General features: G+C 49.1%; 1 protein-coding gene and 1 long non-coding RNA gene across 2 annotated transcripts in view; one reads left to right on the top strand and one right to left on the bottom strand.

Annotated features, from left to right (window-relative positions):
• Positions 1-418: 418 nt before the first annotated feature.
• Positions 419-5,074, top strand: PLPP6 (phospholipid phosphatase 6). The gene is made up of 2 exons (XM_073358188.1): positions 419-778; positions 4,020-5,074. The coding sequence occupies exons 1-2, from the start codon at positions 469-471 to the stop codon at positions 4,388-4,390; spliced, it is 681 nt and encodes a 226-aa protein (XP_073214289.1). The 5' UTR covers positions 419-468; the 3' UTR covers positions 4,391-5,074.
• Positions 5,075-10,158: 5,084 nt separating this feature from the next.
• The window catches only part of LOC140915842 (uncharacterized), a 13,982-nt gene continuing 7,789 nt past the window's right edge, over positions 10,159-16,351 (bottom strand). The window contains exon 3 of the long non-coding RNA XR_012160298.1: positions 10,159-13,140. This is a non-coding gene — a long non-coding RNA (uncharacterized lncRNA). The remainder of the gene's footprint in view (positions 13,141-16,351) is intronic.

Below are 16,351 nucleotides of genomic sequence, written 5' to 3'. Positions count from 1 at the left end.
AACCCCAAACATTCAAAGGTAGCAAGTCAGGCCCCACAAAATCATGAGATTGGCTTAAAATCACGAGATTACAAAAACAATAAATTTGAGGTGCCCTTTGTTTGTCTCCTGGTTTCTGATTCTTTACCGGGCTTCACCTTTTCCAACTTTCCTCTACAACACCCTGCCCCACCCCATGGGGTAGGACCCCCACCCACCCTGCAGCATACGAGCCTCCAGCCCCTTGCACTCTCACCCCACCCTGCTCTGCCTCAAGTGGTAGGACGGAGCCGTCCTCCGAACCCACCCCCCGGGGAAGGACTGGACGGAGCCCACGCGGCCCGCAGGTCCGGCCCCTCCTGGTTTCCAGGGTGACCGGAGCGAGGGCGCGCGGAGTCACGTGAGGCAGGCGGAAGCGGAAGCAGGCGGCCGGGCTGGGGCCGCCGGGCGGGCGCTGAGGAGAACCGGACGGGTCCGTGCCTGGCCGCCATGCCCAGCCCCCGGAGCAGCCCGTCCCGCCGCGCCGCGCCCGTCCCCAGCCCGTCCCGCCGCGCCGCGCCCGTCCCCAGCCCGTCCTGCGCGGCCGTGGCGCTGCGCTCCCTGCTGGCCGCCGACCTGCGGGTCTCCCGGCGGCTGGGCGTGTGCGCCGGGGAGCGCTCGGCCTGGGGCAGCGCCAGGCCCCTCCTGCGGCTCCTCGAGGTCTCCGGCCACGGCGTGCCCTGGCTGGCGGGCACCCTGTATGGGCTGGGCCGCAGCGAGAGCCCGGCGGGCCGCGAGGTGCTGCTCAACCTGCTCTTCGGTGAGGGGCCGGGGGAAGGGGCGCCTCTCCCCTCTCATCACGGCTGGCTCGGGGCCCAGGCTCGGCAGAGCAGCGGGCAGGGAAGAGGCTGAGTCACCACCACCACCCCCCCGTCACCTACCTGAGAGCTGCTTCCCGAGAGCCCAGGCTGGGGCAAGTCACCCAGCAGGGCGTATCCCAGCCAGCCCTGATCTGTGCTGGTATCCCAGCCCTGCCACTCTTCTGCCAGCTTCCCAGGGCCCTGCCTCCCTGTGCCCCAGGGCAGGGGCTGCACTCAGCAGGGCTGGGAAACCAGTGTGCCATGCAACCCCTGCCCCATGGGGATCTGCCAAAGCTGCTGCCACAGAGACCGCTTCAGCAAGCTGGCTGCCAGCTCTTCCTGCATCTACACGGTTCCCTCGTCATGGCAGTCTAGGGATTCTGACTCGTGGTCAATTCAGGCAAATGTGCCTTCAGTCATCCTAGGGACACAGCACTTTTGGGGCCATCCCAAACATGCTTGGGATGAGATATCAGTGTTCTGAAAAGGTGGCACATGCTTTCTTCTGTTTCTATGAAACAGCTGTTCTGCCATATCTGGGCAGGTTCTGATAATCTAGATTTATATGGCCATAGTGCTGTGAGCTAGGGTACACCTGAATCCTCCAGCTGGAAATCCTAACCTTCAATGGGGAGTCCAGCATGCAGGATTTCTGGAAGTGGCTTAAGTGGATGAATTTAGTGTTTATGAAAGTAATTGAGGCACTAATAGTGCAGCTGCCTCCAGCTCAGCATGTAATCATAGTCTTGGTTGAGTCACTCAGTTGTGTCAGTGAACCTGAATCCCAGCCTTAGGCACGCCCTGGTATTACAGCTTCTAGACCCTCCCAGTTGTAGACTGCCTTTCATCCCAAACTATGTGGTGATTTTGCAATGCATGCAAACCACTTTCATCATCACTTTATTGTCCATTTTGTTTTCAGTAGCAGCAGCACAGGAGCTGATGCCAGCTCCCTATAGCTCAGCATGTAATCACAGTTAAGGGAAGGCTACGTTTTAGTCATGGATATTTTTAGTAAAAGTAAACCAAAAAGTTCACGCCCTATGACCTGTCCATGACTTGTACTGTATATCCCTAACTAAAACTTGGGCCAGGGGAGTTCTGGGAGGGCAGGCCGGGGGTGCTGGGGCGGTAGTCTGGGACCCCCACTATTGCTGGGAGGTAGGCAGGCGGTGGAGGCATGTGGCCTGGGACCCCCACTGGTGGTAGAGGGTTGGCGGGGCTGTCAGGCTCCCTACCCACTCCGTGCAGCTCCCTAGAAGTGGCCAACATGTCCCTGCAGCTCCTAAAGGGGGGCTCAGCATGCTGCTCCTGCCACAAGCACTGGCTCCGCCACTCCCATTGGCCAGGAACCTCCACCAATGGGAGCTTCAGGGACGATGTCTGCAGGCAGGGGCAGTGCACAGAACTCCCTGGCCCCTCTGCCTAGGAGCTGCAGGGAAATGCCAGCCGCTTCCAGGGAACCCCCTGAGGTAAGCGCTGCCCTGCATCCCAATCCCCGGAGCCTCTTCCCACACCCAAACTGCTGCTGGCCCCAGGGCTGCCTGGAAGCTCGGGCAGCCCCAGAGCCAACCACACTGGCCGCTGCAGAAGTCACGGAGGTCATGGAAAGTCACGGAGTCCATGACTTCTGTGATCTCTGTGACAGACATGCAGACTTAATCATAGTCTTGGTTGAGTCACTCAGTTGTGCCAGTGAACTTGAATCCCAGCCTTCAGCATGCCCTGGTATTACAGCTTCCAGATCCTCCCAGTTGGAGACTGCCTTTCATCCCAAACTATGTGGTGTTTTTGCAATGCATGCAAACCATTTTCATCACCAATTTCATTTTCAGTAGCAACATCCCAGGAGCTGATGCCAGCTGTGCCATTGCCCATTCTATAAACACAATGGACTGCTACGCCTGCTCCCTTGAAAAGATTGAAGGGTCATTGGGGTAGTAGTCATCAGTGCTTGTATGAATGGGCCGCAAGCTCTTGCAGTACCATATCCTCTGTAGCTGTGATTCAGAGTTCCAGAATACAAGTCACAAGGTCATTCTCTTGCTTTCAAGCTAGCAGGGACATGGAGGCTCATGCTGGCTGAAGAAGCCAGAAGGTCAAGCTCTCCATGGAATAGCCTCCGTATCCCTGCTAGCTTGAAAGCAAGAGAATGACCTTGTGACTTGTATTCTGGAACTCTGAATCAGAGCTACAGAGGATATGGTACTGCAAGAGCTTGCAGCCGATTCAAACAAGCACTGATGAGTTTCTACTACCCCAATGACCCTTCAATCTTTTCAATTGAGCCAGACGTAGCAGTCCATTGTGTTTATAGAATGGTATCTGTTGTGGGACTTCTGAAGGAGGGAAGGAAGAGCGGGAATGAAGAGGATCTCAGGGTGGAAGAAGAGGCGTTCTCTACATATAAACCATCCTATCCTGGCAATTCCTGGCCTGCCAAAGAATTATACTGAAAATGAGCTGTTTTCTGTTGGTCTTAAATGTGCATTCATAGAATCATAGAATATCAGGGTTGGAAGGGACCTCAGGAGGTCATCTAGTCCAACCCCCTGCTCAAAACAGAACCTAATCCCCAACTAAATCATCCCAGCCAGGGGTTTGTCAAGCCTGACCTTAAAAACCTCTGAGGAAGGAGATTCCACCACCTCCGTAGGTAACCCATTGTGATGTGTAAGAATCTAGAGCTAGGAAAAGAGGTAACAGTTTAGAACAGGAATCCTTTCATCCCTTCTGAAAAAGGGATTTGTGGGAGCCCTGAGTTGAATGGTGAGCGGAAATGCTCCACAGAGGAGAAAAGCATTCTGGCACAATGAGCCAGTTCTTCAGCTGGTGTAAATTGATGACGCCCCCTTGACTTTGAAGGAGCTAGGCTGACTTACACCTGCTGACAATCTTGCCCAGTGAGTTTGGAGGCTACTTGTGGAACAGCGAAGGGCACGGTACTGCACCAAGCCCCAGGTGGCACTAGGATGGCTGTAGGTACACACAGATACACGCATAGCCAGGAAACCTATGCTATATTCTGCCCACATACGTGTTTTCATCATGCAGATGGAGTTGGTGCTCATCCTAAATATTTTGTTTGCTTATTACTTTGATTCTGGGTTTCAACAGCAGCATTATTTATCCCTGGGTTAGTTTTGGTTAATTTCTATGACACACAACGTGGAAAATGACCCCTTTGTATTTATCTCCTAGCTTTGGTGCTGGATTTAGTCCTGGTGGCGGTGGTGAAAGGGCTCGTGAGGAGAAGACGTCCCACTCACAACAAGATGGACATGTTTGTCACTATCTCTGTGGACAAATATTCCTTCCCATCAGGCCATGCTACCAGAGCTGCCATGGTGTGCAGATTTGTCCTACACCACCTGGTGCTTGCCATTCCTCTGCGGGTCCTGGTGGTTCTATGGGCCATCATTGTGGGCATCTCCAGAGTCATGCTGGGCAGACACAACGTGACAGACGTGGCCTTTGGCTTCATCATGGGCTACATGCAGTACAATGTGGTGAAATACTTCTGGCTGTCGCCCCTGAATGCACCTGCTCTCTTTGGAGCGTGGAACCAGTGATGGCCATAATGAAAAGGAAGAGGCACACATTGCAGTGTCTTATGCTGCTCAGAGAGCGTGAACCGGGACTGGATGAAAGAATCATCATAAGCCTCATCTGACAAGCAAGATTGACAATATCAACAACATCATGCTTCATTCTGCGGGATATGTGGACTCAGGCTGGGACAAAATGAGATCTGTTGGAAAGCTATTCTTGGTGCCATCTTGCTCTCAATGTGCTGCTGGGCCAAAACATGTACCAGCCCATACGGTTGCACTGGCCATCCCAGGATACGATCGCTCCACATCTCCAGGTGCTGTAGAAGTCGGACGGAGATCTGCATATTAGCCAAGCAGCTAATTCTTATTTTCTTGGTATTTAAGAACATGCATCAGTAAGGTCTGTGGTTAGTAGAAATACTGTAAATCAGCACACAGCAGAGGATGCCTGTAGTATAGCTGGCTTACTATCTCATATAGCAGAGGTGGGCAAACTACGGCCCGCGGGACCGTCCTGCCCGGTCCTTGAGCTCCCGGCTGGGGAGGCTAGCTCCCGGCCCCTCCCCCGCTGTCCCCCCTTCTCCCGCAGCCTCGCTGCGCCACACCGCCAGCGCTCTGAGCGGCGGGACTGGCTCTGGCCAGAAGCTCCTGCCGCTCTGAATGGCATGGTAAGGGGGCGGGGAGCAGGGGGGTTGGATAAGGAGCAGGGAGCAGTGGGCGGTTGGGTGGGTCGGGAGTTCTGAGGGGGGTAGTCAGGGGGTGGGAAATGGGAGGGGGCGGATAGGAGGCAGGGGCCAGGCTGTTTGGGGACGCACAGCCTTCCCTACCCGGCCCTCCATACAGTTTCGCAACCCCAATGTGGCCCTTGAGCCAAAAGGTTTGCGCACCCCTGTCATATAGCATAAATAGTAGATGTGACTTCTTATAAATATTGTTAGATAGTTACTTCCTGAAAACAGTCCCTCTGTGCTGTAAATGTACTAATTGGTGCTGTTGCGGCTGATTAATAGTGGGTGTGCCCCCTAGTGGCTTTAGTACATTATTCTGACTCAACCCATTTGTGGGGTGGGTGCACTTCCTCTGCTGCCTCTTCTATAACCTTGAGATTACCAAGGTTTTGTAATCGATTCTTTCTCCTTCTGAAGCAGCCTGCCCCTCGCTTGCCAGCTACATTCCAGTTACAGAGCCTCACTTTGTCAAGTGGGTGGCTGGTTGGAAAGGTAAAGGCATCTGCTTTTGAATATGTTGGGAACTGGCAATTTTGGGAGTGGAAATGCACAAATAGGGTTTTAATAAAGTGTGGAATGAGTACTCTGGGGTATCTGTACCAGCTCTCCTTTAGGCAGGGTGCAGTTTGTCACTGCAAACAGGAAAAGGCTGTCCTAGCAGTTGGGTAAGCAGAGCTCCCTTTCATGTATTCTTCTGTCATCAGAGCAGGGCATTCGAGCACAGTTACTCCCTCTTACACCTCAGTTGAAAGGCAGACAACATGCAAACAGTTAATGCCACATGAGGACACATGGTGTAGACTGTTTAGGTCTTTAAACATAAATAAGCTCCATTGAGATCCTGATCTCAGGTATGTAGGCCCCAATTCAGCAAGAGGCTTCAGCATGTTAGCCGGTGACTATTCCCATTGATTTCCATGGGATTATTCATGTTCTAAAATTTCGGTATATTGGTTATAGCACTGCTGTCCACTACAGGAAAAAAACAATCAAAATAACAGTGGAAGTGATGTGTGCCAAACTATATTTTGTTATTTTTGTCTATTCTATGAAGCTGATTGTATCTAAGCAAAATCAATTCTACAATAAATGGAGCTCTATGCTTGCTGAGACAAATAGGAAAGAACATAAATGTTGTTGTGTAGAGTGGTGATGAAAAGGAAATTAACAAAGTAGCCAAAGAGGCAGAAAATAAATTCTTTAGCTAGAGCACTGGTGGGAAGTTCTTCTGGGTCTGTTAGGCCTCCAACAAGGAAAAGCTATGCAAATAGTTTCTTTGCATAGCCAGTGAGGAGGAAATACCCACTAGATAGTTATTCTTTTGGGGTTGTGGAGGGAAGGCACAGTATCTGAATTGAAAAAAAAGAGATTGCAGAACTACATGAGAAATTAAATTCCCAGGGGCATATTGTATTCATGCAAGAGATTTGGTGGAAAGAAAAAACTAAGGTCACTTAAAAAAAAAATATGTGCCATGCAGTGTAATGTATCCTTAAAACCAATTACTGTACCAGGAGTACTAATGATCTATTCCAGTATGGCAATTCCTGTTTTCCGAAGCACCTGAGAGATGTACAGATAAAGGGGTGGGGGGAATATTAAAGTAAAAATAACAAATCTGTGATCTAGCTCTGCATTCCTCCAGTACATCAGTCATGTGGCCTTGAAGATGGACATGTGTAGGAATGTGTGGAGAACTGTCTTGTCCTTATAAATCTAATATAAAGGATATGACACCACAAAGGTGTATTATCCCATAGAGTTACCTCAAGAGATGAGCCTGTAAAGCTTTCTAATATCCCCGAATGGACCATATGGTAAACATACTTTGGAATAGAAACAAGACTTCTGAGCTTTGTGAGTTAGTATCTAGCTTGATGACTTTGTGGTGCCAGGTTGTGTAAAAAGTCTGCAGGTGAGCAACAGTGCTCTTGCCTAAAAGGTAAAGATTGTGACGGGGAGAGGATGTGGGTGCCATTGCCTTGTTCAAGAAGGATGAGTTCAGACTGGAACAGGTGCACAGAAGGGTTACTAGGATAATCAGGGGAATGGAGAGCCTGTCTTACACGAGTTTCAGAGTAGCAGCCGTGTTAGTCTGTATTCGCAAAAAGAAAAGGAGTACTTGTGGCACCTTAGAGACTAACCAATTTATTTGAGCATGAGCTTTCGTGAGCTACAGCTCACTTCATCAGATGTAGCTCACAAAAGCTTATGCTCAAATAAATTTGTTATTCTCTAAGGTGCCACAAGTACTCCTTTTCTTTTTGTCTTACACAGGAGACTAAGGGCACATCTTCACTACAGAGCTAAATCAGCACTGCTGCAATCGATGCAGCGGCATCGATTTAGCAGGTCTGGTGAAGACATGCTAAATTGATGGGAGAGTGCTCTTCCATTGATGTCTGTATTTCACCTCCCTGAGAAGCATAGGGTAAACTGGTGGGAGAGCATCGACACAGCACGGTGTAAACACTGCGGATCTAGGTACGTTGACTTCAGTTACATTAGTCACATAACTGAAGTAGCATAGCTTAGATTGATTTGCCACAGTAGTGCAGACCAGGCTTAAAACAGCCTGACTTGTTTAGCTTAGCAAAAGTCATGCTGAGAGGGGATCTGATTGCTCTCTATAAACACTTTAGGGGTAAACACCAGGGAGAGAGAAAAGCTATTTAAGCTAAAGGACAGTGTTGACTCAAGAATAAATGGGGATGAACTGGCCAAGAATCAGTTTAGGCTGGAAATTAGAAGAAAGTTTCCTACCATTAGAGGAGGGTGGTTCCAGAGCAGCCTCCCAATAGGAGCAGTGGGGCAAACAACCTAACTAGTTTTAAGATGAAGCTTGATAAGGTTATACACAAGATGATCTCATGGGGTTGCCTGCAATAGCAGGGGACTGGACTCAGTGACCCAGGAGGTCCCTTCCAGTCCCACGTTGCTATGTTTACAGATGTAATTAGCTCTCCAATTTTAAGACAATTGGGCAATAACTGACCTCGCTGAGAAGATACAGAGATATTAGAGCAGCTGGTTTCTTGTCAATGGTCACATGCCAACCTCCATACAAAGAGGGTGAAAGCATTTCATTCCGAACTCTGGTTTTGATGCTCTCATAACTTAGGCTTTAAATTGCTGTTTTTCTGCTCAGCTAAAGTGAATTCACTTGGAAAGCTTCAACAAGATGATTTTAAGTGAGCCTTGGAGTGTGCACTTGTCCCTTTTAGACAAATACTGGATGCTGTTTTCATTCTTATGGCTGTGCAGGCCCATTTTTCCTAAAATGTTTTTTGCTCCCCCGTTGTCATCTGAAAGGATCCTGCAGCGGTCCAGAACAAGTCCACAGAACCTTGTGGTCCAGGTTACACAATGCTACTTGTGATGTAAAAATCAGTGTGGATACCTTACCCTTGTCCATGACTAGTGCGAACACAGATATGAACACAGCCTCCATCCCCTGTCCAGATTGGAAAGCAGAGGAGTGGGGTCAAAATATCCATAGAATTGAGATCTAGTTGGACTTGTCCTCATTTCTGTCTTCTAAAAAGAAAGGAAGTTCTAGCAGTGACAATAATTGCCATATTTTAGAGTAGCAGCTGTGTTAGTCTGTATCCGCAAAAAGAAAAGGAGTACTTGTGGCACCTTAGAGACGACCAATTTAAATTTGTTGGTTTCTGAGGTGCCACAAGTACTCCTTTTCTTTTTGCAAGTAATTGCCATAGTTGGTAGCTAATATCTAGAGATGGTTTACTAAGCAAGTTTATACTCTCAGCTTGTTCAGACAGCTGTAAGGAGACTGTCAGAGTGTAATCTATGAATTAAAGATAGTTTTGGGTGCCATGCCTGCCAATCTTTATGGCTTTCAGATCAGTTTTCTATATCTTAAAATGCTGTGCTTTGTTTCCTCCCCCCGTTATGTGAAAGAACCACACAAACTGTAGGGAAATGGACTCTACCCAAAGTGCTGGTATGTGCACAGAATGCAGGTAGAGTACACAAACAGAAATGTTTGTCTTTGATGCTTCAGTGGCTGTAATCTTAGATATTACTGGCTGTTTCCAGAGAGGGGTGAATTTTTGTTTTAAATTGAAAGTGTCCCTTTAGCAATCCCCGTCAATAACTTGTCTGATGTTCACTGCAGGGTATCATTTGTCCTTCTGTAAAAAGTTTGGTATGAACATTACAAGTTCTCTGTGCCTTCACTGTCTGGGTGACTCTTAGGTGTGTGCCGGCATCACTAGCAAGAAAGTAACTATATCTTGCCAAAAGATACAAGACAGAATAGGAACTAATTCTCCATCCTCCTAAGGCCCCTTTACAACACTCTGGTGGCATAAAAGAGGCAGAATCAGGCACTGGGAAGTAATCCCTCCATAAGGGGGTTTCCCCACTATTGCAGCCCTACACCTCTCCACTCCAACAGGTTATAGACATATGGGACTGTCAGCTCCAGAATATGGGGAGTCCAAAGTTGGCTAAAGCTACTTTCTCCCCCTGCCTCCCTTCCTGTTCCTGCGCTCAGCTCTGCAGAATGAGGGACTTAGTGCATTCGATTTCTAGATATACTGGAGTAAATGTGGCCTAAATAGTTGAAGAATTCTAAGATGTTTACAGAAAATTCCTTTGAGTGTTTTTTTTTAAGTATGTATTAACTCTAGAAGCCTAAAGGCCAATATCACATACTATCCTACATTTTTATACTTCTCATCATTTGTAATATTGTCAGAGCTTAAAAATAAAATGTCACAGCCAAGGCTAACACTGCTAGCTTAGCAAATTAAGCGCTTGTCTTTTATTGGAGCTTGAAATGCACCTAATGTTCTTATTTACTTTGGGGACTGTGTGTTGTACAATGTGTGATGGCTACAGCTCTGGGAGTGGGGTTTGTAAACCTCAAGCCCCCTCTGCTAGGTACAGTTCTGTGTACTTCCTATATAAGCAATGCCTATTTCCCCAGCTGTATGTTAATGTTTTTAGTGTGTTGTATGTTAACACGTTTCAGAGTAACAGCCGTGTTAGTCTGTATTCGCAAAAAGAAAAGGAGTACTTGTGGCACCTTAGAGACTAACCAATTTATTTGAGCATGAGTTTTCGTGAGCTACAGTTCACTTCATCGGATGCATACCGTGGAAACACGCTCCACCTTGTGGCCACCAGTTTTCAATATGGTCAGACTTCAGGGCTGATTAGGCCGAGAGTGGTCAAAACCACTTTAACCCCACATTGAAATCTTTGAGCAATGTAACTTTTCACAAAGGCCTTGGCCTGGAAACAGCATGTTCTTAGTGCTGGATTGAAGGTACAAACATCTGATTTGCTCCCAAACCAAGAAGACTTTGAAAAGCACAAAGCTGCCAGCCAGGACCTTTGCTGCATAATGATGCATGCAGCCCATTTACCAGCTAATGTCCCAAACCACATAACTCAGCAAAACTGTCTTCATCCAAAATGCCACTAGATTTCCTTGCTAGAGCAGAATTTGCAGTGTTCTCATTTGAAACGCATTGTCGCAGCTCACTTAACTACAAGAGTTATTGTCTGTCAGACCCATCTGTGCAAGGAACTAGTTATCCAAGTGTTTAAATAAAGTGGATTATTTACTGTAGTGTAAAGCTCTTGTGTATATTACTTTGCACTTATTTTGAGCATGCAGAGCTCTCATCCCCTCTCCAGGCCTGCAGAGAAATGTAGGCAGCACTTAGCCATTAGTATAGTGATTTATAGCAATGTAGTCAAGCTGAATGTAGTGACCTCAGGTTGTATTTTTCAGCTCTTCTCTGGTTTTAAGTCTTTCAGTGAGTTTTAATAAGGTGGGAATGTGTGTTCATGCTTATCTGTGACGTATGTTTTTCTGTGTATTGTGACTACTACTGTGGAATCAAAGATGCCTTGTTTAGATTAAAGGATCAATCATTCCAACTCACCATGGCTCATGTGAGCTGATGTTTCACGCTCCTCTTTCCTGGTTTGCACAGCTGCCACTTATAACACAAGGTAAATGGTCTCATGCACACCCTGCTTTAAAGCCCTCACTCCCCATGCTTCCCTTCCCAGTGATTCCTGTCCCCATGCACCTCCCCTGCCTCCTCACACTCCCCTCTCTCCTTCCCTGTCTCATGCAGGTGGGGAGAGTTGGCACAAGACCTGGAGCCTGTTGTCAAGGTGGCAGTCTCCTCTCTATTCCTGGGGTCCTCTCACCCAGGCCAGAGAGGGGACTGCCAGAGTGGGTGGCTCGGGCTGCCTGGATCCAGCTCCTCTATGGGTAGCCAGAAGGGAGAAGGAGCAGAAGAGTTTTTGCGCTGCTGTGGAGGAGCCGTGTAGACATGGAGCAACCAAGTGGTGGCAGGCACCCTTGTGTGGCACTCCCTGCTGGGGCTGCCACCAGCATTTATTACACATCTGCTCTTGTCCCCAGATGCCCCTGCAAGAGGGGCCCTGCTCTACCCTGTGCTGATGTACAGAAAATGTCTCCCGCCTCAGAGTGTTAAACATCCCCAAACCTAACCCACTCCTGAGATTCAAAATATTCCCAGGGGGAGCCGGGAAAGCCCAGCCATTCTTTCACCCACCTGCCTTGCTTTCAACCCCATGTCCTTGTCCACCATGGGCTTCTCTCCCCTCCTCTCTTCTGAGGGCAGTGCAGCTGGGCCAGCCCTCTGTTCATACCTCTCTGTGGGCTGGGTTCCCCCAGGAACTGGATCCAGAAGCTGCTTGGCTGTTTCCAGCTGTGTGGCCTTTTAAAGGACTTGGGGGAACTATGTGGCTATAGCACCGGGAATCTGGGGGAATGGGACCAGCAGGCTATGCCCTGGAGATGTTGGGGTGGATTAGCAAGCTGCTGCTTATCCCAAGGGACATTACCACAGTACAGTAGGTAAAGCGTATGAGGGAGTAGGGTCCATAGGGATGGCTAGATGGTTGTGGGGACGAATAAGGATCAAGGGTGGGAGAGTTACAGGTTTGGCTAATTCAGCAAAGCTTTCTAACCGCCCCTGCCCCTTTGGATGCTGAGATGGATGCTGAGCCTGTTCAGGATGGCTAGCTGTGCTCATCAGCTGCCCTTTTTCCTCAGGAGAGCCGGCTGAGTCATCCATAAGCAACAGAGTGGATGAGTTTGGCCTCTGTTTGTATATTGCCTTCAAACTTGCCAGCATTTCTCAGATCCATTGCTTCAAAATTATTCGCTGAATAACATCTGCAAATAATTCTTTGCCTGCCTTTAATGAGTGAGACATTAACTGCTTGCAGCCCTGGCTGGATTCATCAGGAGAGCTGGGTTCTGTTCCCAGCTGTGCCCCAACCTGCTGGGTGACTGGCGCAAGGTCACATCCCCTCTGTGTGCCTCAGTTTCCTCTCTCACTCTTTGTCTGTTTCGAGTACAGACTTTCTCCTTTGTGACTGTGCAGCAGCCGGTGCAATGGAGCCTTGAGATGCACTCTGCTAATACAGGTAATACTAACAGTCAACCACCATCTGACAGAGGAGAGATGGAGGAGCCAGAGAGGCACTTTCTACCCCAGCGAGAGAGACTTCCTCAAACAATCAGGAATCAGAAAAGGCATCTGATCAAAAAGGACAAGGAAAACCTGTGCCCGGGAGAAAGGAAAGAGAGGTCTTTCTGCTACATAGCAACCTCCCACTTGGTCAGAAATGGACACCCCGTCAAAGAGCAGGCTCGGTGAGTTGCTAACGGTAAGCAGATCTTACCTGGGTTGGTCTCTTTCTTACATGGCCACAGGTGCAGCAGGTCCCATAGCTCCCCAGCTTCAGCCCAGCTTCCCCCAAGGCTCCACACACACCATTCCAGAGGCCAGCAGATTGGATTTCAGGCCAAATACACACATGGCATATTCTCTTTCAAAACTACATGAGCCCCACTGGGCACAAAAGACAGACTCAGCCGTTCAATGCTTTGGTGTCAAATCATCTGTAGGATTGATGGGGAGGCTCAGACACTTCCGAAGGGTGGTTACTCTTAGAGTTAAACAGTCTCCTGCAGAGCATGCAGCTCTCCAGGTCCCATCCAGACGCGTCCACAGGCAGCTGGGGAGAGAGGTAGTGGTAAGGTTGATCCCTGCCTGTTGGCAGCTCCTGAGTCTGGCCCGTTAAGGCATATGCTCAGGGCAGTCCTATTTTGTCAGAAGAAATCGATTTGTACCATGTCCCCTTTACCAAGTGGCCACAGTTTGGGGGCTTGGTGGGTCAGCTTCCTGTTTGAAGCAGGGATCAGTGAAACAGGCTAGTGTTTTCTTAGAGTGATTTGTGTATTTACAGATCATGTGTCAGGGTTGCAAGGCTGGCTGCAGCTGCACCTCTGTCCCTCCCTGGTCTCTCTGCGTGTACCCCTCAGGTACCAGGCCTTGTGCCTTTACCTCTCCTGGGGTGGAATTCTGCAGTTCTCCCATGCTTAGACCGGGGCCTGGGCTACAGCCCCCTGTGTACCAACTGTGTTCACCCCATAGGTCCAAGTGGGTGTGGCACCTGCAGTTCTTCCCAGAGGGAGTCTGTGCCCAAAGGGGAACAGAGCGACCAAACAACCTGCCTGAAACCAAAAGTCATGGTCATGTAACAGTAAAGCAAAGCATTCAGAGAGAGGAATTTAAACCAAGTCTGCCCACATCTCTCTCTCCTCACAGCCTGCCGTCCCATGAGGGCAGTCTAGGCTGGCCTCTCTTCTTCAGCACTCCAGCGGATGTCTGGATTCCCCCAAACAACAATACCTGAACAGCCCCACTCTGGACAGAGAGTCCCTTTGTAAACAGCTGGAGTCCTTCTGGCTCCGAGACCTATTCCTGGCCTGCCATTGTCTCTGAACAGCCCACGAGTGTTTGCACCAATGTGGATTATCGTGAGCCATTATGAGTCCTTCCTGCGTGTTTTCCTTACGGCCCCCCTGTTAAACTAATATAGCCATGCACTAAACATCAGCTAGACCACATCAGGGGGACAGCCCCAGCTCACACAGGGGTCTCCACCCTCACTGCTACACCACTCCCTTTGTAGGAGGCACAACCCTCTCTGGCCCACAGCTGGTTCCCTGAGAGATGGAGCTGTGAATGGAAGGCTCCCCTGCCTACTGCCCGGCTCATCCCAGTCAGGACAAGAGAGCAGAGGAGTGGGTTGGGGCTTGAACCAGGAGGGGAAAATGTGGGGCTGACAGGGTAGTTTGCTCTCGTGGTCAAAGCTGAGAAGGAGGCAGAAAGGAAAATAATAATCATCCCTAGCCCTTATATAGCACTTTCCATCAGCAGAGCTCAATGGAGTCAATGTCATTATCCCCATTTAACAGTGCAGGAAACTGAGGCACAGAGCAATGAAGTGACTTGCCCAAGGTCACCCAGCAGGCCAGTGGCAGATCCAGGAACAAAACCAGCATTGATTGTAACGGGTACCTCAGTGACCACGGGACCAGCCCAGAATCCCCTCCTCTGGGGACTCTGTTACCAGACAGGACATGATCAGTCTGCAGGTTCTTGAGAAGTCCCCTGGAAATGGAGATTTGAGGGATGAAAAGCTGGCTCCAGTGATGTCAATGGCAAAACTCTCGGTGGAGCTAGGATGTTACCTGCGGCCCCAATCCCACCCTGAGAACTGGGCAGCAGAGCCCTCTGTATCCTATCCTTACCCTCCAGCATATCTACCTCTCCTCCCAGTTTAGTGTCATCTGCAAACTTGCTGAGGGTGCAATCCGCACCATCCTGCAGATCATTTATGAAGATATTGAACAAAACCAGCCCTAGGACCGACCCTTGGGGCACTCCACTTGATACCAGCTGCCAACTAGACATGGAGCCATTGATCACTATCCGTTGAGCCCGACAATCTAGCCAACTTTCTGTCCACCTTATAATCCATTCATCCAGCCCATACTTCTTTAACTTGCTGGCAAGAATACTGTGGGAGACCATGTCAAAAGCTTTGCTAAAGTCAAGGAACAACAGGTCCACTGCTTTCCCCTCATCCACGGAGCCAGTTATCTCATCATAGAAGGCAATTAGATTAGTCAGGCATGACTTTCCCTTGGTGAATCCATGCTGACTGTTCCTGATCACTTTCCTCTACTCTAAGTGCTTTAGAATTGATTCCTTGAGGACATGCTCCATGATTTTTCCAGGGACTGAGGTGAGGCTGACTGGCCTGTAGTTCCCAGGATCATCCTTCTTCACTTTTTTAAAGATGGGCACTACATTAGCCTTTTTCCAGTCGTCTGGGACTTCCCCTGATCGCCATGAGTTTTCAAAGATAATGGCCAATGGCCCTGCAATCACATCCCTCAACTCCTTTAGCACTCTCGGATGCATCGCATCCGGCCCCGTGGACTTGTGCTTGTCCAGCTTTTCTAAATAGTCCCGAACCACTTCTTCCTCCACAGAGGGCTGGTCACCTCCTCCTCATGCTGTGCTGCCCACTGCAGTAGTCTGGGAGCTGACCTTGTTCGTGAAGACAGAGGCAAAAAAAGCATTGAGTACATTAGCTTTTTCCACATCCTCTGTCACTAGGTTGCCTCCCTCATTCAGTAAGGGGCCCACACTTTCCTTGACTTTCTTCTTGTTGCCAACATACCTGAAGAAACCCTTCTTGTTACTCTTAACATCTCTTGCTAGCTGCAACTCCAAGTGTGATTTGGCCTTCCTGATTTCACTCCTGCATGCCCGGGCAATATTTTTATACTCCTCCCTGGTCATTTGTCCAATCTTCCACTTCTTGTGTGAGCTTCTTTTTTGTGTTTAAGATCAGCAAGGATTTCACTGTTAAGCCAAGCTGGTCGCATGCCATATTTACTATTCTTTCTACACATCGGGATGGTTTGTCCCTGTAACCTCAATAAGAATTCTTTAAAATACAGCCAGCTATCCTGGACTCCTTTCCCCCTCATGTTATTCTCCCAGGGGATCCTGCCCATCAGTTCCCTGAGGGAGTCAAAGTCTGCTTTTCTGAAGTCCAGGGTCCGTATTCTGCTGCTCTACTTTCTTCCCTGTGTCAGGATCCTGAACTCGACCATCTCATGGTCACTGCCTTCCAGGTTCCCATCCACTTTAGCTTCCCCTACTAATTCTTCCTGGTTTGTGAGCAGCTGGTCAAGAAGAGCTCTGCCCCTATTTGGTTCCTCCAGCACTTGCACCAGGAAATTGTCCCCTACGCTTTCCAAAAACTTCCTGGATTGTCTGTGCATGGCTGTATTGTTCTCCCAGCAGATATCAGGGTGATTGAAGTCTCCCATGAGAACCAGGGCCTGCGATCTAGTAACTTCCGT

This window comes from Lepidochelys kempii, chromosome 8 (assembly GCF_965140265.1).
Source record: "Lepidochelys kempii isolate rLepKem1 chromosome 8, rLepKem1.hap2, whole genome shotgun sequence".
NCBI lineage: Eukaryota > Metazoa > Chordata > Testudines > Cheloniidae > Lepidochelys > Lepidochelys kempii.
This window is presented reverse-complemented; position numbering and strand designations above follow the sequence as displayed.

Bases quoted from the DNA above. Each gene is read 5' to 3' on its own strand.
- PLPP6 (XM_073358188.1), top strand. From the start codon at position 469: ATGCCCAGCCCCCGGAGCAGCCCGTCCCGCCGCGCCGCGCCCGTCCCC. The intron at 779-4,019 runs GTGAGGGGCCGG...TTTATCTCCTAG, and splicing joins GCTGCTCAACCTGCTCTTCG to CTTTGGTGCTGGATTTAGTC.